At 42.0% G+C, this 27,556-nt stretch overlaps 1 protein-coding gene across 4 annotated transcripts in view; it reads left to right on the plus strand.

Annotated features, from left to right (window-relative positions):
* Positions 1-27,556, plus strand: part of LOC120051839 (neuroligin-1-like) — a 269,903-nt gene that overhangs the window by 52,421 nt on the left and 189,926 nt on the right. For 2 of the 4 annotated variants that reach the window (XM_038998723.1, XM_038998724.1), the window contains exons 2-3: positions 11,630-11,689; positions 15,258-15,410. In XM_038998723.1, the coding sequence (XP_038854651.1) occupies positions 11,630-11,689; positions 15,258-15,410 (213 nt within the window). The remainder of the gene's footprint in view (positions 1-11,629; positions 11,690-15,257; positions 15,411-27,556) is intronic. The other 2 variants (XM_038998722.1, XM_038998725.1) reach the window with 1 other exon arrangement.

Below are 27,556 nucleotides of genomic sequence, written 5' to 3' on the forward strand. Positions count from 1 at the left end.
GATCTATTTTTGTGTTTTCTAAACGAGCAGGAGATATAGATATAAAATGTACCTCGGGGTGTTGTTGCTTTGGTTTACTAATGCTCTTGTCTCCCTGGCAAGATGCAACGTTCACTTTTAACCTTCGCTCCACTGTTTCTCTTCTTCTTTTTAAGTGGGTGACAGGGTTTAAATTTAGCTTTGATGAGACAGGATTGAACTTGGTGATTTGGATGATAGATACAAAACCTCTTTCTCCTGGAGAACATTAAGGGGAGTTGAGCCATCCATTATTCAGCCTCACATTACTATCAAAGGCAGCCAGCCTTGCATGTTGTGGAACGGTTCTTCACCCTGCCATTGTGTTGCCTGATTTTAAGCCTTGCTCTCAACAGGTAATGGGCATAGCTTTGGTTCATATCAGTGTTGTACTGTCTGCAATAGGGTTGAATGGCGGGAACCCGGTTACCGAAATATACCGGGATTTACCGGCCAAAACCACTCCCTTTAACTGAGATAAATAACTGAGAGAAAAAGGTAAATTATAATGAATTATTTATACGAACAGCATGGCGTGAAATGGAACTGTGAAATGATATGCGACGTCTAAATTTGGCTTCTCTATGGTCTCCGCAGAATGAATCATCAATGCTCAGGGTGGGGACAGACAGCCCATTTCAGCATGGAGCGCAGTTCACAATGCATGTAGACCTATCATCTCATCATAGTAACTTTTTTTCTTGTGACAGGTAGGCCTACATTTCCTGCAGCATAGTCTATGCTACAGTAATGTAAAGACACCTTATCATTTAATTGTAAATATTTTAGTTTTTTTTATTGCAGCTGCAGAGTTTTAAAACATCTTATCACTCGAATATCATTGCTTTAAATCAGTGCAGCGTGAGCACTCTCTGGGTCTTTCTCTCCATCAACTCCATTCAAATTTAATCCAAAGGCCTATACAGTGCATTTAGAAAGTATTCAGACCCCTTCACTTTTTCGACATTTTGTTACATTACAGCCTTGTTCTAAAAAAGTATTTAAAAATATCATGAATCTACACAATACACCATAATGACTAAGAGAAAAAAGGTTTTTGGAAAAACATGAATACCTTATTTATATTAGTATTTACACACTTTACTATGAGAGTTGAAATTGAGCTCAGGTACATCCTGTTACCATTGATCATCCTTGAGATGTATCTACAACTTGATTGGAGTCCACCTGTGGTAAATTCAATTGATTGGAAATTATTAAGAAAGACACACACTTGTCTATATATGGTCCCACAGTTGACAGTGCATGTCAGAGCAAAAACCAAGCCATGAGGTTAAAATAATTGTTCATAGAGCTCCGAGACAGGATTGTGTCGAGGAACAGATTTGGGGAAGGGTACCGAAACATTTCTGCAGCATTGAAGGTTCCCAAGAACATACAGTTAAAGTTGGAATTTTACATACACCTTAGCCAAAAACATTTAAACTCAGTTTTTCACAATTCCGGACATTTAATCCAAGTAAAATTCCCTGTCTAAGGTCAGTTAGGATCACCACTTTATTTTAACAATGTGAAATGTCAGAATAATAGTAGAGAGAATGATTTATTTCAGCTTTTATTTTTTTCATCACACTCCCAGTGGGTCAGAAGTTTACATACACTCAATTAGTATTTGGTAGCATTGCCTTTAAATTGTTTAACTTGGGTCAAACGTTTCGGGTAGCCTTCCACAAGCTTCCCACAATAAGTTGGGTGAATTTTGGCCCAATCCTCCTGACTGAGCTAGTGTAACCGAGTCAGGTTTGTAGGCCTCCTTGCTCGCACATGCTTTTTCAGTTCTGCCCACAAATTTTCTATAGGATTGAGGTCAGGGCTTTGTGATGGCCACTCCAATACCTTGACTTTGTTATCCTTAAGCCATTTTGCCACAACTTTGGAAGTATGCTTGGGGTCATTGTCCATTTGGAAGACCCATTTGCGACCAAGCTTTAACTTTGTGACTGATGTCTTGAGACGTTGCTTCAATATATCCATATAATTTTCCTACCTCATGATAACATCTATTTTGAGAAGTGCACCAGTCCATCCTGCTGCAAAGCACCCCCACAACATGATGCTGCCACCCCCGTGCTTCACGGTCGGGATGGTGTTCTTCGGCTTGCAAGGCTCCCCCTTTTCCCTCCAAACATAACGATGGTCATTATGACCAAACAGTTCTGTTTTTGTTTCACCAGACCAGAGGACATTTCTCCAAAAAATACGATATTTGTCCCCATCTGGAGTTGCAAACCGTAGTCTGGCTTTTTTATGGCGGTTTTGGAGCAGTGGCGTCTTCCTTGCTGAGCGGCCTTTCAGGTTATGTCGATTTGGGACTCGCTTTACTGTGGCTATAGATATTTTTGTACCTGTTTCCTCCAGCATCTTCACAAGCTCTTTTGCTGTTGTTCTGGGATTGATTTGCACTTTTCTCACCAAAGTACGTTCATCTTTAGGAGACAGAACGAGTCTCTCTCCTGAGCGGTATGATGGCTGCGTGGTCCCATGTTGTTTATACTTGCGTACTATTGTTTGTACAGATAAACGTGGTACCTTCAGGCGTTTGGAAAAGGCTCCCAAGGATGAACCAGACTTGTGGTCTACAATTTTTTTTCTGACGTCTTGGTTGATTTATTTTGATTTTCCCATGATGCCAAGCAAGGAGGCACTGAGTATGAAGGTAGGCCTTGATATACATCCACAGGTACACCTTCAATTGACTCCAATTATGTCAATTAGCCCATCAGAAGCTTCTAAAGCCATGACATCATTTTCTGGAATTTTCCAAGCTGTTTAACGGCACAGTCAACTTAGTGTATGTAAACTTCTGACCCACTGGAATTGTGATACATTGAAATAATATGTCTGTAAACAATTGTTGGAAAAATTACTTGTGTCATTCACAAAGTAGATGTCCTAACCGACTTGCCAAAACTATAGTTTGTTAACAAGACATTTGTGGATTGGTTGAAAAACGAGTTTTAAAAACTCCAACCTAAGTGTATGTAGACTTACGACTTCAACTGTACAGCAGTGACCTCCATCATGCTTAAATTGAACTGAGCCAAACTGAGCAATCGGGGGAGAAGGGCCTTGGTGAGGGAGGTGACCAAAATCCCGATGGTCACTCTGCAAGAGTTCCTCTGTGGAGATGGACAACCATCTCTGCAGCACTCCACCAATCAGGCGTTTATGGTTGTTTCCCAGTCCCTGCCACTGAAAATCATGCCCACAGCATGTTGCTGCCACCACCATGCTTCACTGTAGGGAAGGTGCCAGGTTTCCTCCATACTTGATGCTTGGAATGCAGGCCAAATAGTTCATTCTTGGTTTCATAAGACCAGACAATCTTGTTTCTCATGGTTTGAGACTCCTTTAGGTACCAAGCGGGCTGTCATGTGCCTTTACTGAGGAGTGGCTTCCGTCTGGCTACTCTACCATAAAGGCCTGATTGGTGGAGTGCTGCAGAGATGGTTGTCCATCTCCACAGAGGAACTCTTGCAGAGTGACCATCGGGATTTTGAGATGGTTGCCCTTCTGGAAGGTTATCCCATCTCCACAGATGAATTCTGGAGCTCTGTCAGAGTGACCATGGGGTTCTTGGTCACCTCCCTGACCAAGGCCCTTCTCCCCCGATTGCTCAGTTTGGCCGGGCGGCCAGCTCTAGGGAGAGTCTTGGTGGTTCCAATCTTTTTCCATTTCAGAATGATGGAGCCCATTGTCTTCTTGAGGACTTTAAATGCTGCAGAAATGTTTTGGCACCCTTCCCCCTTATCTGAACCTCGACACAATCCTGTCTTGGCGCTCTACGGACAATTCCTTCGACCTCATGGCTTGGACATGCACTGTCAACTGTGAGACCTTATATAGGCAGGTGTGTGCCTTTCCAAATCATGTCCAATCAATTGAATTTACCACAGGTGGACTCCAATCAAGTTGTAGAAACATCTCAAGGTATGGTCAATGGAAACAGGATGCACCTGAGCTCAATTTTGAGTCTCATATTGAAGGGCCTGAATACATATGTAAATAACGTATCTGTTTTTTTATATTACACATTTTCAAAAATGTCTAAATCCATTTTTCGCTTAGTCATTATTGGGTATTGTGTGGAGATTGATGATTGATTGACTTGGATTTTTTTTTTATCCATTTTTTTATTTTTTTTAAATCATTTTTTTTAATCCATTTTAGAATAAGGCTGTAACGTAACAAAATGTGGAAAAAGTCTGAATACTTCCCGAATGCACTGTATATAGATGTCATACCCTACCTCTTTCAGATAATAAATTCAATGCAATATTAGCCCTATATTTAGCTAGTTAATAATGGGTTATGCATAATAAGCTTCATACTTATAGCCTCTGTCTCTTGCGCAATACGCACACACCTGTGCTCCGCTGGCCTCTCTCCTTAAAAAACGCTCATTAGCTCTTGGAGTCCCATGCAGAAAAAACTAGACTAGAACAGCTGGCTGGACATCATTTTTTTTTCATTTCCTATACCAATAGACTTCAAAGAGGGATGTATGCTTTTCTTTTGCTTAATGTTAAATACAACAGCCAATATAACCCATGGGTAGTTTGAAAGAAGAGCAAACGCGCAATGGCAGTAGGCTATAGCAGTTATTTATGCAGACTGATAACCATTCTTTGTGAAGAGAACTGAAAGCCTTCTGCAGCAAGTTCTAGTGCTATATTATTCAATAATGTCATTAGAATGATGAAGATAAGGACAACAAAATTTATTTCAACAAAACGTATTTAACTGTTGAAAGCAAGGAAGGAGTGAAACAACAATAGAGAGAGAAAGAGGAGGTAGGCTAGTAACATATTATGAAAGGTATACATTATTTGTGTTTTTCTGTTGTGCGTAATGTGCAGTAGCCTATATCATATACTGTATGTATTTAATAACAACACAATCATTTGGTCTTTTTTGGGCTTGGGATCATGAAATGTCTAATGTAGTGCTCATAAAATGTATTTAATGTATAGCTCATCATGCTCAGCTAGCATCCGGCTTGAATTTTTTTTATCAAAGCTCTAATCAAATCCAGACATAGGCCTATTTATATGCTTTTGAATGACACTTCCGGTTTTGGCGGGAATACCAGGTTATCCGGGAGAAAAGGGATTTATTCTTGGGATGGAACATTTGTAAAATACCAGGAAAATATTCAGCCCTAGTCTGCAACACTGTTATGCTAACAGCTTGTACTTGTGTCCATTGACAGAGGTCTGGTTTGAATTATGATGATGATAATGATTAGTATTATTACATCATCTGTAACTTATGTTCAAAACAAAAACAACAACAACCTTGCATAGTTTTAGTGATTTTTAAAAATGTATTTCCAAATTCCATTTTGTGAGTTAGAGTAGGATGCATACCGGTTCATCGGATGGGAGAGATTAAATATTGATTAAAAGCTACATTTGTAACTTGTAGGTCCATATCAAAGGCTGCACACTACAAAAAGAGAGAAAGAGAACATGTTTGCATTATTTTTGGAGCTGGGAAATAATGCCTAATTCTGCTGACGTACTGTTTGAGAGGAGAGGAGGGCTGGGGTTGAGGGATGTTGATGGTAGAGCTGAGCAACGCACTGCAGTCCTCTCTTTCATCCCCGCCGCATGGTATTACAGCACTTTGAAATTGAAATGATTTGAAAATAGAATACGGTGGCAAATTAGCCCGTTTGCTGTCCCGCTGGTACCGAGGTCTCTTTGAACATCCCTCTTTCCCAATCATCCATTGCGTTGCTGAGGCCTGGTCTCGGAGGCAAGCTCCGTTCTCCGTGTCATGTTGGGGTCCTGGGCTATAACCCTGATGAACCATGGCTGTCCCTCTCCTGTCAGAGTACACCACATCTGGAGTCTTAGAGCATCCAGCTAGTATAACACCATAACGTTTTGTTTTGAAGCAGGTGCATTGTTCAACCTGCATGTTGGATTTGGCCTTTGGTCAGGGCCATGGGGTGGTGCTGGTGAATGGAGAAGTTTACAGGTGTCAGGATGTAGGTAGATTTGAGCTGTTTGAAGATGAGACTCCTGAATCACTCTCACTCTCACTCTCGACATCTAACTCAACCACAGCCATCTCCACACTTGATTGTCTCATGTCCTTTTGATCTATCAAAGTGATTTAGGATAGAAATTAAGCATACTTCATAGTGAGGGGATGCATAAAATCTGCACCAAAAAGACGTGGCCTGACTTGCTACCGTATCAAATAAATATGTCTGTATTTGCTGAAAAATGTACTAGCCCAAAAATGTACACCCCAAAAAAAAAAAAGAAAAAAAAAAAAAAAAAAAGAAAAAAAAGAAAAGAAAAATGTACTAGCCTTAGTAAGCCTGGAGTAGAAAGGCATTGACAGGACTGTGTATGTAGACTGGGTTATGAGCGAGAGAACATACACTAGATTGATAAGAAATAACTATTTCTGCAGAGTGGGACATAAATCAATGAGAATAGGAACATGTGAAGCATCGATAAGAAATCAACATTATAATATTTCCAATACTACATCTTGTGACTCCAGTACAATTAGCACCATCTGTATCTGCACTTTTAATTGGATCAATATTTTGCTCTGCTGGGTAATTGGTCATACTCTATCTAACTTGTCCTGGTGCTTACGAATGGAGATGCCACTCTTCATGATCAAATGATCAGGTTCTGAAAGGTTCTGCGCAGACCGGCTTGGCCAATAGCAGAGCTACTTGCTCCATCAAATGATTGATATTTCTGTGTGCTCCTTGCGGCGGGGCGGGGGGCTGAGTTGCTGACCCTCTCCCCTGTCAACTTCCCCTCAACAGGAAGGGTGCTCATTACTAGGTGTGTCATTTTGTATGTCCCTGTTATCCTTTTGACAGCTCCTAATGAAAGCCCCCCCCTTACACACACACACACACACACACACACACACACACACACACACACACACACACACACACACACACACACACACACACACACACACACACACACACACACACACACACACACACACACACACACCGATGTTACCTGCCTTTAGATCCTGTCAGTGGCTGGCTCTAATGAGCACCAGCACCTTCAGAATCCAAAGGCGCTGTGACATTTGGGTCCCCAGGTCCTCTCTGCTCTCCCCAAGGGGGGTTTCCAAGAAAATAACCTATCTTTTTGCTGGAATTCACTACTGATATTTGAAACCCAGCATCATAACCTTTTTCGCTGGGTCCAGAGACCCTTGTTGACAGTCATTAGAATGTCAGCCGTGTTACGGGAATCAAATATTTATGAGACTCCTGTTGTTACCATTTGTGACTGATGTTACACAGTATTACACAGTGAGCAGTACGTGTGGAGAATATTTATCTATATAAAAGTATACGTATGAATCTTGGTTCATTAGGGGAGAAAACACAGAAGCAAATTCATATAACATCATGAAATATTCATGCTGGCAAGGTTACAAATGATTTTTGAAGAAAGAAATGATGATTGATGGCAGGTCTAACACTGTGCCTATACAGTATCCTACTTAGATTATCTCACTAGCAGCTGCATGGAAGAAAGCAAACAGAAAAGATGGGGATGCTGTGCAAAGAGAGTAAAAGGGTTTATTCATGTTGATTCCTGATGATTCCTGTTGATTCCTGATACAACTGCTTTGTACTGTATATGACAGGCCAGGATAGAAAATAAGTCCCCCCTAGATGCATCTTGGTCAATTCTGTAGCAATTGGTCAACAAAGGAGAAAGCACACAAGCTCCATCCTTTCCCCCTCATACTTTACTTTAGATGTCACACATTTTAATATAGTATGTCTCCCCTCTACGAGGGTAGCTGATGCTCTCGCTCTCCCTGTCAGGCGTGACCAGTAGTAGGATCTCACATATTTGTTACATGCGCCGAATACAACAAGTGTCGACTTTACGGTGAAATGCTTACTTACAAGCCCTTAACCAACAGTGCAGTTCAAGAAGAAGAAAATGCGTAGTAAGACAGTAGGACAGCCAGGGTGCTGGGTTGGAACTGAGGGAAAATCAGGGCGGTTGGAGACTTTTAGTTCCATATGGTGTGTTTGGTTACCTTGGGCTCGATGTGTTAGCCTACATGTGTGAGAAGCCTTGTCACAGGCAGGCAGGCAGCTGAGAGGGTCATCTGTTGTACTGGATGTATACTCTGCGACACATCACAAAGTGTTAGCCAGAGGATGTTTTTCTTCTGCAGAGCACATGGTAGTCACATGGTCTACCCTGCCTGTCTGTAAGCCTATAGTTTGAATACAGAGCACTGGAGAGCTGCATACCTGGTTTAGTAGCTGGCTTAACGATGAGTGCAGGTTGAGGTTACTATACTGTTTTAGAATGTTAACACAGTCAAATCATCCCCAGCCGTACAACAGATAATTTGTCTGGGAGCTGTGTTATTGTTTCTGCTTTGAGAGCGTGAATAGGTCAGTCAGTCAGTCTGTCAGAGAGCCAGCCTCTCTCTGTTGTGTGCCTCTAATATTTGGAGAGAGTCGGACGTCATTTCATCAACTGCACATTACATGGGTGGACGTAGTCAGTAGTGTCTGAGTCATTAATCAAAGAGATCTACAGAGCTGTGAGCCCTGTAATTGGCTGTATAGCCAAAGATAGGTTATTGTGCTGTTGGACTACATATGAAAGATAGGTTATTGTGTATTCTGCTCATGATCAATGGCACCATGTTATGGCACCACCTGCATTGAATGAAATATTTCAGCATATATATTTCACCATAGACACATTCAGTAATTTATCAAGGGATGGGAAATATTTATACATGGAAAAATACCTTTTATAACCTGTACTGTATCAGAGGTCAGTGCGTAATCCCCAGATGTATTAACTTGTGTATGTTATAGACTGAGAGCCTATTGTTTTAATGGTCAAATCTATGATTGATTGAGTTGGTTTGTTTCCATTTGATAGGTCTAAGATCCTTGACGAATGTGTCGTAATGTGCACAATGTGAGATCGATTGAGCTCTAAGCATTAATTACCTCATCTGGCTGGAGCCTCGGGGTTCATAGTCTATTAAAGTGTTAAGGGCGCTAGGATCCCTGGAGTCGGCCGCCTGCTGCACGCTGCACTGGCCCACCTGTTTTCCTGCATTACAGAGTGCTCGAGCGTGAAGTTGCACTTTGTCATTCAGAGATGAACACAAATCAATATCGTCAGAAAGAGGGATATGGAAATTAATTTAGAAATGGTATGTAAGAGCTAGGCTACAGTAATATATCAATCTATCATCTGACTGGGAGACAGCATCACTGGTAAGACAGGCAGAGAGTGGGGGGGAGACAGAGACAGCAACACAGGCAGACAGGTTACCAGTCAAACAGATGGAGAGGCAGAGGAAAGAAAGGGAGAGAGAGGTAGACAGAGGTCAAGGGAGAGAGAGAGACAATAAAGACTGGGAAAGACAGAAAATCAGAGAGCCTCTCTAATCAGTGCAGTGGAGCCAGGTGTGACACTGTCCCGATCGTTATGAGACGAATGAGTGGACCAAGGCGCAGCGTGGAAAAAAGACATCTTCTTTTAATGAAGAAAAAACAAACACTTACTAAACGAACAAAAAACAAACGTGAAGCTAAAACAAACTAAGTGCACACATGCAACATAGAACATAGACAATTACCCACAAACACCTAAAGCCTATGGCTGCCTTAAATATGGCTCCCAATCAGAGACAACAATAAACAGCTGTCTCTGATTGAGAACCAAACCAGGCAACCATAGACTTTCCTAAACACCTACACTGAACACAACCCCATACATTCTACAAAACCCCCTAAACAATACACACACCCTAAACTAGACAAAACACACAAACATCCCCCATGTCACACCCTGACCTAACTAAACTAATAAAGAAAATCAATATAACAAAGGCCAGGGTGTGACAGACACACAAGTGTTGAGGTCCTCTAGTACTCCAAGGGAGTCAGAACGGGTTGAGAGGTCATTGTGTGGGGCCTGCCCCTCAGTCACTTGGAGTTTAGTAGTGACATGTGATGCTGACAGCATGCTGTCATGCTTAGGGTTGCAAAATTCTGGGAACTTTCAATACATTCCCTGTTTTTTTCTGAAATCCCGGTTGGAGGATTTCTGGAAATACAGGGAATTTATTGAAATTGCTGTCCTGACTGATATAATCCAACCATCCCCTCAGTTAGGGGACATGTCACAGGGCACTGCAGGACACTGCTCCAGCATCTCAATTCAGTTACCATACAGGCTTTATTTTGGTAACGGTTTCCTTTTTTTCTATGTATTTCACAAAATCAATCTCATCAACCCTGCTGGGTGAAACGTGATGTTAACGTCAAATGTTTTTTCTTCTCCAGAATGCTGCTAGAAATTAAAGTGTTGTCATGCCATTCCCTCTCGAGTTCTGTTCTGGCTACAAGACATGAGAAAAATACGTGTCTGGACTATTTTTATAGAATGAAATAGAAAACAGAGCATTTCGATTTCCCCCCTCTCATCCCTGCCTCTCATTACTTCCCTTTTTTTGATCTGCTGTGTTGTATGGTCATGTTGGAGCATGATCATAGGCAGAATGAGTTTGAGTGGTGTGTGTGTGTGAAGGCTTCTTTCATTAGCCATACTGTCTCTCCCTCTTGTCTGTGCTGCTCTCTGCTTACACATGCTTGACCCTAATGTAGGCTTGCATGTGTCTAGACTACAGCTCTGTCAACCTTGTAGTGTGTGTGTGTGTGTGTGTGCACGCGTGTGCCCGTCTGTCTCTCTGTGTGCCTGTCTGTCTGTTTGTCCATCTGTGTCGGGTTTGTATTACAGTCCATTACTGTGGATTATGTGCTGTTTCTCACTAAATTAATCCTGTCTTGGTTTACTCTGCTGCAGTCTCTGACCTATTCCCTGTTATATAATGGAACCTATAAGAGACAATGAAGCAAATTAACCTCTCTGTGTGTTTGGAGTGACTTCATCCACTTGGCATCCTGCACTGTGTGATCTGCTGTGATCCTGCAATGACATGACTTAATTTAGGTTCTATTTTGCATAGGTCCTCTCTCCTTCAAAAGGCTGAGATTGTTTTATATATCTTGAGTCCACTTGTGATTCAATCTTGGGTATTCTCCATGAAAATTTGCAGACGTGGGCTACTTATTGGAACTTCATTTTACAAGACACCCCCAAAAATTTCCTTACATGTTGAGTCAAAATGATGCAGAGGATATGGTCATTGGCTTCTTATGAGTAATTATATACAGTTAATTATATGATTGTCAATTTACTTGAAAATTTCTGAAAGAGGGGTGATAATGACATGAGGTAAAGCTTGTTCTGAAAATACACTTTCTGTTTTACTGAAAAGGACTTATCTTACATTCTTGAATCTTTTTGAAAGAAACAGTCCTATTTTGAAAACCTTTCTTGTACAGGACTTTAACAAAAGTCATACTACCAAGCTCCACAAATGTGTATCATATTGTTTACATTCTTCTCTTTCAGTCTGATTTTTCACAGGGAAAATCACTTAAGATGTATTTTTCTTTAGAGCATTTATAAGGTTTGTGTGTTCTTGTATTCTCTGTTTCCTCCATCTTCTCCATTCTTGATCCTAGGTCCCCTTACAAAGAAACACAATGATGATTTAGATGATAATGACGGGGTGGAGGATGAAGGTATTTTTTGATGCCAAACTGATTTGCATGACAAGGAACTCTCAAATTTTTTCTTCTTTGTTTTTCTTACATTTCTTGTCTTTTTTTCTTTTTTTATTGAAGATTTTTTTTCTTCGTCATTTTTGCTGGATTTGTTTTGTCTTTTTTGCTTGATGTTTTAAGAGTATGTTTAATGTCTCCCGTCATTCCAGAGTACTTAATCGTTAATAATCTAACGTAGGTTTTTGCTTGAATTATTTTTATTGATTTTTTTTTTTTTACATGTTGCATCCCACCTAAAAGAGGCTATTAACCCTTCAATCAAATCTTAATACATTTTTGCATGATTTTTTAAAGCTCTCCTCTTTTTTCTAAAATAAAAGATACCATTGCAACCCTGGGGAATTGGATACCCCGATCAATACTAACACAAGTCACCTTCAGTTGTGTTATAAAAAAAAAGTGTTTCCTATGCAACATGTATGGATGTTCCTGGATTGTTATGGGCAATGACTTGCAACATGTTGATCACAAAGTTCCTTCTTAATGATGCCTCTTCATCACTATTTTACACAAATTCAAGTACATTATGGCACAGTGATATAAGCCTAGTGATCAAGGCCACAATTTCAAATTGACAAATATAAAAGGGGTTCCTCACTGAAAAGTAATAAATAGAAGAAAGTACTCTAATAACCACAAATGAATTTATTCAAAGAGAAAGTGAGGGAGTGAGAAAGTGATCTTCCTACTTAATGACAGAACACAGTCTTAATAATGTACATCTCCTGTATAATCTGGTGAAATAAACACCAATTACAGAAAACTAAACGAGAAATGCAGCAGCTATCTTTGATCTGCAGCAACTTGCGATTTGCTGAGTACACACATCAAAAGATTAAAGAAGGCACAAATATACAGTGAAATCCCAGCAAGCCTCTCAAGTAGCCTATTCACTTGATAAAGAATCCAGGGCATATGAATAATCCTCTCTGAGACAGAAGACAATATGTTGTGAAAACCAACGCACTGAGATCTGTGAATGAAGTTTTCCAAGGACCAATCGGCTTGCTGTCTCACTGGTACTGCTCTTTCGACGTGTAACCTATAGCCACAGCAGAGATATGAAGTCAAACAGAAACAACACCGGCCATGGAACCTCTCCATGTCATGGAATGTAAGATGTGCAGTTCTTTGTAGCTGCCGATACAGCTGTGGATTTGTAATGGCTGGAAGCTTTGGTCCTCCGGAGGATTATGACAGGGACATTCTCTTTATATCTTGTCTGCAAGGTCATAGAGATATTACGTGGGTGGCAGTGCAGTGCTTCTGCAGCTAGTCTTCTGTTATGTGAGCATCTTTATAGGAATGCACCTGTCCTCACTTACGCTGTACCTTGTCTCCATTTACCTCCAGCTAGGATGAGCCTAGCACACCATGGTGTTCACGTAGCATGCATGAAAGAAGCCTGTGATTAGTAGGCCCAGTTTAGACCAAATTGCCATTGAATCTCAAAAGCCAGTGAAACGGATGCCAGTGTGCTGCTAACAGTATAGCTTCCACCACCCTTTCTAAACTTGCCACACAGTGAGCGACCCTGGCTTTTGAGCTGAGCCCAACTGCGGATCAGTGGCTTGATGGCACCAGTGAAACAGACGTCAGTGTGCTGCTAACAGTATAGCTTCTTCTACTGTCCCTGCCCTTATACTGGGTTCGAACCAGTGATCCTCTGCTCGCAGACACACGTGACCACCCTCCTTGACAACGTACCGACTGTTTGAGCTATTGAAAAATATCTTAATTCAATAGCTCCAACTGCGACATTTCAAGCTAGCTGTGGAGTGAGCTCACAGTACGTTCTTAACTCCGTTTCACCAGCACACATAATTCCCTGGCTTCTATTCCTCATTTATGGAGGTTTACAATTTTTGGACCTTGGTCAGAGAAGCCTGGAATCCTTCCAAAGAAATGTGAATGTGCACTTGCTTTTTTGCCACTCACAAAGCTGAAGTGAACAAAAGAACAAACAGCATAAAGGACAATGAATGACATGCATTATGTAATGGAAATCCTGACAGACAGACCTCTACACACCACAGCCATAACCCTCTGTGGCCAGATGTGTGTCACTTTAATCTGCTGCTGGCACCCGCACAAGAGACAGAGAGGGGCGACACATGTACTGTAAGAATCTCTCTCACGCACACATGTATGCATGCACTTACACAGACAGACACACAATCTTTCCAGTTAGTCTTCATTTCTAGTTTTATTTTACAGATTTAATAAATTGCCTTGCTGTTCTGTTTGTAACTATCTAGAGAGATCAGGTATTACTCTCCTGTCTCAATGCATCACTAGTTTACACACTTGCATGAATACAGCTGCTATTAAAATCAAATCAAATCATATTCTGCGATTTAAATTAATTAATCAACGTGAATGAAAGATGTTAGGATTCTGATGTGCAATTTCAGAAAATAATCAAGATTTTTCCTTCGGATCTCTCTTCCGCTCTCTTTTTCTTTCTCTCCTTGTCTCCCTCTCTTTCTCGCTCTCTTTTTCCCCACTAACTTATGTTTTTGCGCACACACACTCTGCAGCTGCTCAGTCCTAATCAATAATATAGGAGTTATGGTGCATTGCCTACTGAGGAAGAGAAGATGAGAGTTGCCCTGGCCTTTCCTTCCTTCTCTACTCCTCTGTAGGAGCCTTCACTTTCACTGGAAATGTAAGAGAGAGAGAGAGAGAGAGAAAGAGAGAGTGGGAGGAAGAAAATCAACTAAAAGAACAGAGAGGGCCTGGATTCTGCAAATACGGCCTAATTTTTTTGCCGTAAGAGAAGGCTTTTTGGAAAATTCTATTCTTTTATTTTGTTACTATTTAATTACTTTCCTCAGCACTGAGACCTCTTGCAAGTGAGTCCCCCAACACCAAACATCAATGAGATATTGAGCATATATGTGGACATTTTGCACTCAAGATGAAAAGCCTTTCTGCTCTATGAAAGATGAAAGTAATCGGAAGCCATTTTTTGTATCCCTATCTCCCATTTAATTCGAACCCAGTGCCCAATCTAGATGTCCTCCTTTGTAAAGACTCTGGACAGCATCAGTTGAGCTGAAATCATTATGCGAAGTTCAGTAAGCATAACACATTGTTAAAGGGAAAACGTTGGATGTCTGAAATGTAATTAAAAACTTTTCTTCAAGAATGTTTGTGAAAACATTTAGGTTCAATCTGTTTTATTAGATTAAAACTAGCTTTCTGTGCCGCATAAATTGAAATGTCAATTTGAATCTCTGCTCTTCTTTAATGCTGACAGTTTATTGGCCCTCCAAAAATTAAAAACAGCCCATAAAATTTCCTGAAACTAAAAAATATGATTCATTTTCAATTTTCAATCACCAGGAACATGTCATACTTGTCACGTAGAAAATGAACTATCTGACGTGCAAACCAGAAATTGTCTCAAAGCAAAGTCAATGTGCCACAAATTATGAGAAAAGCAAAGCGTCCACAATTCAGATTGCATCTCCAGCTGTCGGCTTTAATTTGTCCTTTAATAATTTCCTTCCCCTTCTTGCAGACATCCGTGAAAGCGGCAGCCCTAAGCCTGTGATGGTATTTATCCATGGGGGATCCTACATGGAGGGCACTGGGAATATGTTTGACGGCAGCATCTTGGCAAGTTACGGCAATGTTATCGTCATCACAGTGAACTATCGGCTTGGAGTATTAGGTAAGTTTTCTCAGCTTTTGTCCTTATCACTAATCTTCCAATACTAGCTACCTATATACAAACAGTACAGTAGGCGTCCATCAACGCTATATCTCTTTGCCTTGTGGACACAGAGTGAAACAAAGGTGCCATGGTTTCACCTTCAATTAGATTATGCTGTCATTTGTTTTCATGAATATCATTATTGTCCCTTCATATGGTGATTTACAGTGCCTTCAGAAAGTATTCACACCCCTCGACTTTTTCATATTTTCTTGTGTCACAGCCTGAATTTTAAATTGATTAAAACACTTCTAAAAGTCTCAGAAACACATTGACCAGAAAATTCATAAATGACAGAAAAGACAGTCAAAAGGAGATTTTTGGGACACAAAACTACCTACATACTTACATTTGTTTGTATGGGTTACCTTCAGACGAGTCCCGTGACACTTGTGGGGGTCGTAGAGCAAAACAGGGGGAAAAAACACTGTGTTTGTGAGAGTCTCCCCTTTCCATAGACTGGTCATAATATTTGGACGCCAAACCGTTCGGACGCTACATATGTTTTCGGAGAAGACAGATTTTTTGGATGTCTCATGGTCTGACAAATGCTGTAGCACCCCCACCTTCCTCCGCAGATGCAGCAGGCCGAAATGGGCGGATGCGAAGGATTAAGATGCAGCCCATGCAAATCTCTAGTTTAAACTGACGGATTTTGATGGGGATTTTTTTATTATGTTCCTTAGATTGATGCACAGGTGCGTCAACAGACTCATGAGATGTTGTGTCACTGGCGTACCCACAATACCCCATAATGTCCAAGTGGAATTATGTTTTTAGAAATGTTTACAAATTAATAAAAAATTAAAAGCTGAAATGTCTTGAGTCAATAAGTATTCAACCCCTTTGTTATGGCAAGCCTAAATAAGTTCAGGAGTAAAAATGTGCTTAGAAGTCGCATAATAAGTTGCGTGGACTCACTCTGTGTGCGATAATAGTGTTTTACATGATTTTTTAATGACTACCTCATCTCTGTACCCACAGAAAGGTCCCTCAGTCGAGCAGGGAATTTCAAACACAGATGGGTAAAAATGTAAAAAGCAGACATTAAATATCCCTTTGAGCATGGAGAAGTTATTAATTACACTTTGGATGGTGTATCATACACCCTGTCGCTACAAAGATACAGGCGTCCTTCGTAACTCAGTTGAAGGAGAGGAAGGAAACGGCTGTGATAGGAGAAAACTGAGGATGAATCAACAACATTGTAGTTACTCCACAATACTAACATAAATGACAAAGTGAAGAGAAGGAAGTCTGTACAGGATAAAAAGAAAAAGAATAGAGCTAAGCACAGACAAAATCTCAGAAGAAAACCTGGTTCAGTCTGCTTTCCAGAAGAAAAAGAAACGCACACAGGCGAGGTGCTGGCTAGCGGAGTAGAAAACTTAAAATAAAGGAGAGCCGCACACTCTAGGAGCTCAGATGCAAAAATGTAATTACCAACGTTTCGACAGCCAAGCTGCCTTCATCAGGGTATATCCAACAGACACGGGGACACAAATTCACCTTTCAGCAGGACAACAACCTAAAACACAAGGCCAAATATACACTGGAGTTGCTTACCAAGATGACATGTTTCTGAGAGACCTTGTCACAGTTTTGACTTAAATCGGCTTAAAAATATGGCAAGACTTGAAAATGGATGTTTAGCAATGATCAACATCCAATTTGACAGAGCTTGAAGAATTTTGAAAGAATAATGTGCAAATATTGTACAATCCAGGTGTGCAAAGAATTACCCAGAAAGACTAACAGTTGTAATATCTGCCGAAGGTGATTCTAACATGTATTGACCCAGGGGTGTGAATACTTATGTAAGTTACATATTTCTGTATTTCATTTTCAATACTTTTGCAAAAAATTCAAAAAACAAATTTTCACTTTGTCATTATAAGGTATTGTGTATAGATGGGTGAGAGAAAAATTGAGGCTATAACACAACAAAATGTGAAAAAAGTCAAGGGGTATGAGCACACAATTGTGGCAAAATCCTTTTGTCACGCACGCCAGCAAGCAATGTGTCAAAGGAAACCTAGCTTGAAAGCAGAAGATTGAATATTGTAGTAAAAATGGTGGATAATGGTAACCATTAATACTTTATGACGAGCCCCCAGCATGAGCCACAGAATTTGTCCCCATCAAACGACAATTTCCAAATAGATTTCTCTCCATAACTAGTCTTTATTTCTGCAAATTATGAATATTAGAAAACGTGGTATGTCAGATTGAACACCACCTGAACAATCAATGTTGATGATTGGGAATTTAAAAACATTAGACCTACCTGATTCCTCTGGACTGGTTTCATATTGGGATTGTTCATCTGAAGTTCTAAAAGCTACCAGTTTTGGCGATGATCAGGTAAGTGGCGTGTCTGTGTTTTCATTATTTCTGCTTCTCCTGTCAAGCTGTGGCTTGGTGCTAGAGGTAAATTGGAAGCATATTTAATCAGATGTATCTTTTAGCATCATAAAGAGTCTTGTTGACATTTTCCTCAGTGTTTCTATTTACTCCTGTGGCGGTGGGGTAAGCGGATCAAACCACTCAGCTCTGCTGAATGAGATGAGAGCAGGGTAATGTTACAGGACTAAGCAGATGCTCTCATGTGTGACAAGAGCCTGCTCTCAGTTTGTCTGACCAGCCAATCAAGGGCCTGTCTAACAAGGCCTAGAAGTGCCTTGGCCTCTGTAGCCCTTTTGTTATGAGGACTGTGTATAAATCTACTGTAGGAAGTAACAGAGATTGTGGCCCCTTCATCATTGTGTCATTGTGTCCCCTTCATCTTATGGCTGTGTGTAGGAGATGAGGACAGGCTATTTAACCTACTCCTCCTAATAAACCAGAAATTAGAGGAGAGTAGAAAAGAGGACTGGAGAGAACGAGAGAAAGGGAGAGTGACAAAATAGAAAGAAAGAAAGAGAAAGACACTGAGAAATAGAGAGAATGCTAGTGGTGCTTTTCTCCCCCAATGATGATCTAGCCAACATTATTGCACTTGTTGGGTTCCTGGTCAGTCTTTATGACACATTTGATACCTGAGGATTTGTTTTTCTTTGCCAGGCGAGGTGCACAGAGCCATTAGGAGACCTAAATATGCAGAGCAGCTGACGTGAGCATATTTATCTGTTTGGGCGTAGCACGGGGTGGATTTGGCCAGGGGTCGCTCCCTGCTCGTCTGCCTGTCTGTGTGTGTGTGTGTAGATGTGTCAGGCTTTGTAGGACGCTGTAATGGAATGTAATGCACTCTTCTGTCAGCGTGTCATTATCAGAATTGTTCTGAATTGTTCATCTTGTTCCCCTGTATAAATCCACAGTCTGGCTGTGCTTCAACTCACATAAGACCTATTTAAAACACAGTGTTGGCATGAACCTTCTCTTGTCCAATCCATCTTCTAGCACAGTGTTTCTTAACCCTGGTCTTCGAGTACCCCCAACAGTACACATTTGTATTTTAACCCTGGACAAGCACACCTGATTCAACTTGTCAGCTAATCATCAAGCCCTCAATGAGTTGAATGAGGTGTGTTTGTCAAGAGCTACAACAAAACTGTGTACTGTTGGGGGTACTGGAGGACCAGGGTTGGGAAACACTGCTCTATCATCCTTTGAATCCCCTCTATACAAAAGAACATGTGATTTGTAGAAGCTCGCAAATATGACCTTTAGTAGTTTAAGCCAATGCTAATAAAAGCAGTCCCTCCAGGATTTTGCAGGGATTTTCTTGTGATATTTGCAAGCATAAATGCTTGATTTTGCTGCGGAAATTCTGACATTTCGCAATGATTGTTTTGCAAAAATACGCTGACGAGGAAAAAGGTTTATTGACATTATTGGTTGAAATTGCGAACCCTCTTTTTGTACTGTGGTAATGGGTCAATTTTATGCAATAATATTGCTATGATTTGACTGTTTTATGCGAAAATAGTGCCGGGATTGATCAAATTTGCAAGCCCTCGCATAATATGCAGGGATTTGTGGATTTTGCTAAATGTGATTGCAGAATCCTGGAGGGACTGGGTAATAAAGGAGTTAATAACATCATGGTGTTTTTGATTGTGCTTTGTGACTCATCTGGCCTTGAAAGCATCTGCTGATCTCCCAGCAGTAGGTTAAGCAGCAGAGGAAAGTGATTGGCCACTGCTGTCTGGGCATTAGCCAGGTAAACAGCCCAGGTTCCACTGCTCCTCCCATGCTAGGCCTGCAGCACGCTGTGTCAGCGTGATAGTGCACCAGGCAGGGCTCTGGTGCAGCCAGCGTGGGTTTAATTGTGTCTGAGTTGTTTGCTCGCAGCCAGCCAGGCTCCCATTGTTTACCCTTTCAACAATCTTTACCGTTGCCTTTTGTTCTGCCTGAAATAATTGGGTCGGCAGTTTTTTCATTAATCATTGCATTTGGCCTGCAATGTGTTGAGGATTATTATTTTTCATGCTTATTAATTTCTTCACCCTGAAACAAATACCCCAGATAGTCTGTTTCATTAGTCTGTGTTTCTTTCCTGTCTGTTGCTTCACGCTCGCACGCCTATTCGCCCGCCTCGTGTTAGCTGCTGGCTCCAGTCTCTGACCCTTGGGTTGCCTAAGGATCTTAAAGAGGAACATGGAAAGTGTCTGACCCCGTTCTATGAGCAATGCATCTTGGGAGATGCTTAATTTGAGTATGTTTATTAATTTCTTATCAAACATTTAGCGGTTCTTCTTGATTGCCATCTCTTTACAAATACTATATGAACTGTATACAGTGTCTTGTATCATGAGCAGTGTTCAATAAGTGGCTATTGTATACTTAAGCAATAAGGCCAGAGGACGTTTGGTATATATATATATAGACCTGCCTAAACAAATTCCTAATGGAGTGTGTGTGCGTGATATATATATATATATATACAGTGGGGAGAACAAGTATTTGATACACTGCCGATTTTGCAGGTTTTCCTACTTACAAAGCATGTAGAGGTCTGTAATTTTTATCATAGGTACACTTCAACTGTGAGAGACGGAATCTAAAACAAAAATCCAGCAAATCACATTGTATGATTTTTAAGTCATTAATTTGCATTTTATTGCATGACATAAGTATTTGATCACCTACCAACCAGTAAAAATTCCGGCTCTCACAGACCTGTTAGTTTTTCTTTAAGAAGCCCTCCTGTTCTCCACTCATTACCTGTATTAACTGCACCTGTTTGAACTCGTTACCTGTATAAAAGACACCTGTCCACACACTCAATCAAACAGACTCCAACCTCTCCACAATGGCCAAGACCAGAGAGCTGTGTAAGGACATCAGGGCTAAATTGTAGACCTGCACAAGGCTGGGATGGGCTACAGGACAATAGGCAAGCAGCTTGGTGAGAAGGCAACAACTGTTGGCGCAATTATTAGAAAATGGAAGAAGTTCAAGATGACGGTCAATCACCCTCGGTCTGGGGCTCCATGCAAGATCTCACCTCGTGGGGCATCAATGATCATGAGGAAGGTGAGGGATCAGCCCAGAACTACACGGCAGAACCTGGTCAATGACCTGAAGAGAGCTGGGACCACAGTCTCAAAGAAAACCATTAGTAACACACTACGCCGTCATGGGTTAAAATCCTGCAGCGCACGCAAGGTCCCCCTGCTCAAGCCAGCGCATGTCCAGGCCCGTCTGAAGTTTGCCAATGACCATCTGGATGATCCAGAGGAGGAATGGGAGAAGGTCATGTGGTCTGATGAGACAAAAATAGAGCTTTTTGGTCTAAACTCCACTCGCCGTCTTTGGAGGAAGAAGAAGAAGGATGAGTACAACCCCAAGAACACCATCCCAACCGTGAAGCATGGAGGTGGAAACATAATTCTTTGGGGATGCTTTTCTGCAAAGGGGACAGGACGACTGCACCGTATTGAGGGGAGGATGGATTGGGCCATGTATCGCGAGATCTTGGCCAACAACCTCCTTCCCTCAGTAAGAGCATTGAAGATGGGTCGTGGCTGGGTCTTCCAGCATGACAACGACCCAAAACACACAGCCAGGGCAACTAAGGAGTGGCTCCGTATCAAATACTTGTTCTCCCCACTGTATATATACCACAACCCCCTGAGGTGCCGTATTGCTATTAGAAACTGGTTCCCAATGTAATTAGAGCAGTAAAAATACATGTTTTGCCATACCCGTGGTATACCTGATATACCACGGCTGTCAGCCAATCAGCATTCAGGGCTCAAACCACCTAGTTTATAATATTATATAGCATGTCCACTGGCACTTTTATTCAACGGAGTCAACAGAAAGCACAGTCGATAAATAACCTACCCATCTGATCTGGTCACAAAAGGTCATCTATATTCAGCTGTGGTCTGGAAATTGTCCCCAGGTGACTTGATGCTTTCGTGGAGAAAGAGAAAGGCTGTGGCGGAAGGATGTTGGCATGTGCCACCAGCAGGCCTGCTGGGGCTGTGGCCTCAAGGTCTGCCTGAGGGAGACATAGTCAGAACCAAGATGGAGGCTTTAGTCCACTCAGGATGTGATGCTTCCTCATAAACAGGGATGACACACAGGGATGAGTGTGGCTTTGTTCCTCTTGTTCACTCCACTGCTGTAATCCTCTCTAGATCTCACCGGGCCTGGTGTTAGTATTTGTCTGATTTCACTGGGAGGTTATCTGACTGAAAGCTCCCAGCTAACTGTCCTGCCCCCCTCCTGCCTTTATATACTGTATCTGGACTGCTGGGGAAAATTGCATTGTGGCTCCATCTCATGTGAAGCTCCTGCAATTTATCTCCAAAGCTACTGGAGTTATCTGGGCGTTGGCCTCAGGGGTTTCTGTCAAGCTGACCACCCTCATTCAGCCCCACCGTGGCATTCATTTTGCAGATAGGAGATACTGGGAGCTGACAGATAGGGGGCACCAACAGATGGATGGATGCAGACTGACACATCCATCTTTGCCACAGCGGAGGGATTAGCTTTCCTGGCTCCTTGGCATTTCTGTGGAAACCAACTGCCTGTGCAGATGAAGAAGGTGCTTGCTAGGTTGGGCAGGGGCAGCACGGTGTGAGGCTGCTGTCTGTGCCCCGGGAAATCAGATAGACATGTTTAACACCTTGGAAATGAGGCGTTGGAGGATAAAAGCGGGTGAAACCTTGTAGCTCAAGGGGGCACCCTGTTCACATGTACACGTGTAGCGGGGGAGCAAACCTATTCACGTGCCTGTGTCAGGGTTTTTTATAGACACTAACAATCCTCACTAGCCTTAATCCCTCCTCAACATTTGATCCAGTGTATTTTGCAGATGAATAATTCATGCCTCCTGCAGTAATTTGACACAGCCCAGCGGTGTCTTTCTCTTTGTCATAGCAAATATATTATTTTATTCTGCCTTGCTTAAATTAACCACACTCCTGTCAACTCTTGGCTCGAGGAGAAGTGTCTGTCTGCCCCGCTGCCATGGCCCTGGATGCTGATTGGTTGGCTGGGTGCTGTAACTTGTGCCATATTTTTAGAGGTCAGAGAATTTCTGTCTTTCGGTGGCAAGAGAGAGGGCTGCTACTGATGAGGGTCAGCATTTTCCAATCGACCCTCACAGCAGATGGTAAGTGGGGATGAAGAATATCTGACATTTGCCGTGTTGTAATCATGCCATGATGCTCTCCCCCTGCTCATGAAATGGACACTTATCTGAGAAGATGCTCAGAGGAGGCTTAGGCAGGCTAGCATCTAACCGTTTGTTTGTAATCTCATGAGTGCGGGTCACATCACATTCCCTCCGGCTTGTGTCAGTCTTATACATTACCTAACCTGTTGATAACTGAGGTACTTTTTAACCTTTGGGCGTAAAGATCCTTGAAAAGGCAGGTGAGATTCTGTGCTTGTAACCAGTCCTTAGTCTCATCTCGACTATACCCTGAGTTCATAAACAGAGACTTAGAATGAGACTGGAGTAAGCTCACAGAGCTGGAGAAATATTGGTCGGAGGATTTTTCTTTAGCCTCAGCCCCGACGTGTCTGTGCTCTAACTCTTTTCCTTGACTCTGCTGGCCTTGATTATTGAGGATTAAGATTGCCAGACGGTGCAGAAACTCGCAGCAATTTATCTTAGGCCTGGCAACCTGCAGGCATCCAGCCCCACACCCCATAGATTCATTTATTGGTGGGTTTTAACAGAGATCCACCACTGTAAATTGTCCACAAATGCGGTTAGTTAGAGCTGAAACAGCGTCCCAGAAGATGTATATCTTCGACCACAAGCCTGAGGCTGGTGCTGGAGCTAGCGTAGCGGCTTACTGTGGTTTGGTTTAACCTGCTATGCTTCAGCCACTGTGGACAAAAGGCTATGTCATGTCCTCTACAATTGCCCACACTTTCCTAAGGACAGGAGCTCAAGGTGATAGAATAATGGTTGTTGATCTCAACATGAGACTTTCTTAGAGAGATTACATCTTAGTTTATGGTGATATCAATGATGATGATTACGATGAGACTTGACTAGTTCTCACTAGCAGACAACAGACATCCAGTGTCTATTCACTGGGGTTTACAATGCCATTTTTCTTACTTTTATCTTCATTTACAGTAATTTTCTACAACCATATTTTGACTGCAGTCTTTTAGTAATATCGTATTTGAGTAAATGCATCTGCCATTGTCTTTCTAACTAGTCTAATGTCATTTCAAATCTCCCAATCCCCTTGAAGGTCACTCGTCTTTTTCCCTGGGACATGGCATTTTTTATTCTTTCCTTGTGGAAAAACCAACACAATATGGAGGATTAAAAGAGAAAGAATCCAGCTCTCTAACCACGTCGCGTGAACAGTGAGACATGCCAAGTCCTCTCCTCATGCCAAATGGTGTAAACCAGAGTGCCTGGGTAGACCACAGGCTGTATATCTCATTTCAGAGGAGAGAACATAGAGAGCAGCTTGATTTGCGTGTAAACATTTTAACCGCAGTTTATTTCATCCTGTTGATTCTAATTACTGGAATAATCATTAATAGGAACATTGATATTAATCTTGGTAATTAGTATTAATTTTGTCTCTCTCAAACACAACTAGGAAGCAACACAGTGGTGCATGCATACAGATGTAGGATCGTAATTTGAGCCCGTTTGCTACAGCAGGAAAATAATCCTGCCGCAACAGGAAATGTGAATTATGTGGATTATAAATAATGGAAACTTTTTTGTAGGGGTTGATACATTTTTCGTTAGGGCAAATCAAGTATGACATTTTAAAGTGGAAATTACAAACTTTAGAAGCCTTTTTAAACCTTGAATACACTACAAGTTTGCATTTCCTGCAAATTATCATCTACAAAAGAGTGATCAAATTAAGATCCTACATCTCTATCAACATCTGCCTTCATTACCTTGGTTATATCTCTCTCGTTCTAGTTCTTTATTCTCTCTCTCTAGCTCGCTCTCCCTCTCTCTCTCTTTCTCTCTTGCTTTGTCTCTCTCCATCAATTTTTCTTTGCCTTTTCTGCCTCTCTCTGGAACATGGAACCCCTGGAGGGAGCATTTGGGCTATGTTTTTGTATGAATATACTGTGTGTGTGGTGTGGGTTTTTCTTTCTCTCTCTCCCTATCTGTCTGTCTGTTCCAATATCGTGCATAAATATTCCACATTCTCATTTTCTATACACTACACATATCTCTCACTGCCATAGTTTAGGTTTGATGGATGAGCATGAGGGAGATTGGTTGTACCGCGGTCTGCCTGTGTATGTGAGAGCCCATGGGGCTGTGGTTTAACTCAGACATGGCGGGGGGCAGTCATCGATAGGGTACCCTCTCATATGGCCCATCCCAGACAGAAGGCATCGATTTAGCACGCTCTGTCTGCTGTTCTCCAATCTGTGTGTTCTCTGTGGCTGCCATCGACAGAACAGACAGCGTTCTCCTCTCTATGCCTGACCCTGCACGCGTGTGCACGGAGGGATCTGTGGGGACTGCAGACTGGGCTGGATGGTGAGGAAGCGGAGGTGGTGGAGGGATGTTGGGGTAGGGTTATGGAGTGCTGGCCCATTGTGCCATGCTGCAGCCCCAGGGTTGTGATGAAGAGGGGATAGGCGTATTTATAAGCGCTGTACTTGCAGATTCATAACATGTCCCCAGGGACCTGTGAGGTGGCCGGGGTTCTGGTTCAAGGGGGGTCTGGAAGAAGATTTGAAAACCGAGAGGGTGCTTTACAGTTCTCCAGCGATGTGCGTTAACATATGTTTGCTAACACCTCTCTGTAACTGCTTCTGACATAGGAGAGGGCTTTCCCGTCTGGGCCAATGCTGCTCACTCCAATAAGATTTCTTCCCCATAGTGATGCATGCATAAACTAGGAAGATATTTCTAGTTTACCTATAGTACACACCATGTACATCTTTCCCTTTACCAAAGCAGCACAGATTACTAGTGGAGGAAGATTGCCTGGTGTGTGTACAGACTGTTTGTGCAGTGTGTTGGTATTTTTTAAGGAGAAGAGAGTGTGTCTAGTGAGGCGGTGACACAAGGTATTAGTGCAGGCAGGCGGTAGTGAGTTCCCTGTCTCATAGACTGATAACCGGCTCCGCTCCAGACATTGTGGAGATGGCGATGGGCTAGAAAGACAGACAAACAGCAGGCTGCTATGGACATTTAGAGTGGGAGCCCTACATACTGTACACCTACGCTCTACTCAGTAGCAGTGGTTTCTGGTGTTTGTGTCTCCGTCGGTATGTGGAAATACGACATGTGTTTCAGTATGTAAGAGAGTGTGGGTGCGTGTGTACATTTGTGTGTGTGCACATGTGCATGCGCACGTGTCGGTGTCTGCGTGTGTGTGTGTGTGTGTGTGTGTGTGTGTGTGTGTACCTGTGGTGAATCGAATGCCAGGGGCCTGGAGGAGGGACAGATGTTGAGTGTTCTCCAGAAGCCCTCGCCAGGCCACTTCCCAGCACGGGGAGACAGCACAACGCTCCCGGCCAACAGCGTCACTCAACGCTGGCAAAAAGAAGAATCTCACATTTAGCTGGAAACTATACTCATGCCGGCTGGTTTGTTGGCATAGATTGTTTTCACAGATTGCTGCAAGGTTTTCTAAACCATACATATTCACTTAGGGGCTGAAAATTAGATGTTTTCTTTTCTTTACGAATGCAAACTAGTTTTAAGTCATTGGTGTGATGGAATGAGCATTAACATTTCAGGTTGACCATCTGTAGGTAAGGTACTGGTTTGGATGTATCCTGTCATTGAAGAGCTATATCTCCTGCAGCACTGCCAATGGCTCTGCACTCTCTCTGACTCATGACAGCTACCTGGGAGATTGGATGTAAAAGTTATTTTGTTACTGTTTGATACATTTGAGAAAATATTTGATTATAGTTTGTTTCCACCACTGTCACTGCTCTGATGTTCTGTCACACCAATGAACTCAGTTTGTAGGATGTAGGAGTGCTATAGCAAAAATACATTATCAGAGGCAGACTGTGTGTCTGTGTCTGTGCCTGTATATGTGGGTGACAGTTACTAGCAGCTGCCACGGTTGGTCCCTTAGTCGAACAGACAGTACTGAGTGGGATGTTTATCACAGTGATTCATACTCTTTAACGCGTTACAAATGATGAGTTGTATTAATCACACTAATCCAATTACCTGTAACTTTACCATATGTCTCTGTGTTTAATGTCATGAGGCAAATCCACTCGCCGCTGGCAAGTTAATTGGCTTTTATCCTCAGAAGGCTCATAAGTCATCTGTTCACCTAAATCAGGAGGTTTTAGTCACCAGATTTACTCTGCTCGTTCACCGTCCCTGCTTTCACAAGCTACTGTTGAATGAACGGCTATGTCCACCAGTGGAGGCTGCTGAGGGGAGGACGGCTCATAATAATGGCTGAAATGGAGTGAATGGAATGGTATCAAACAATTGAAAAGCAAAAAAACAAACAAGTTTGATACCATTCCATTCCATTTACTCCATTCCGGACATTATTATGAGCCGTCCTCCCCTCGGCAGCCTCCACTGGTGTCCACATGTTTTCTAACTTCTCTACCAATGTAAATCAGTTGTAAATGTTGAGCATTAGAAATAGAACCATTAAAACTCCTGACACAGCTCCCAGTTCTTCCAAAAAGAGCTCCCAGTGGGTAAG

The sequence above is a fragment of the Salvelinus namaycush genome, chromosome 8 (genome assembly GCF_016432855.1).
Source record: "Salvelinus namaycush isolate Seneca chromosome 8, SaNama_1.0, whole genome shotgun sequence".
NCBI lineage: Eukaryota > Metazoa > Chordata > Actinopteri > Salmoniformes > Salmonidae > Salvelinus > Salvelinus namaycush.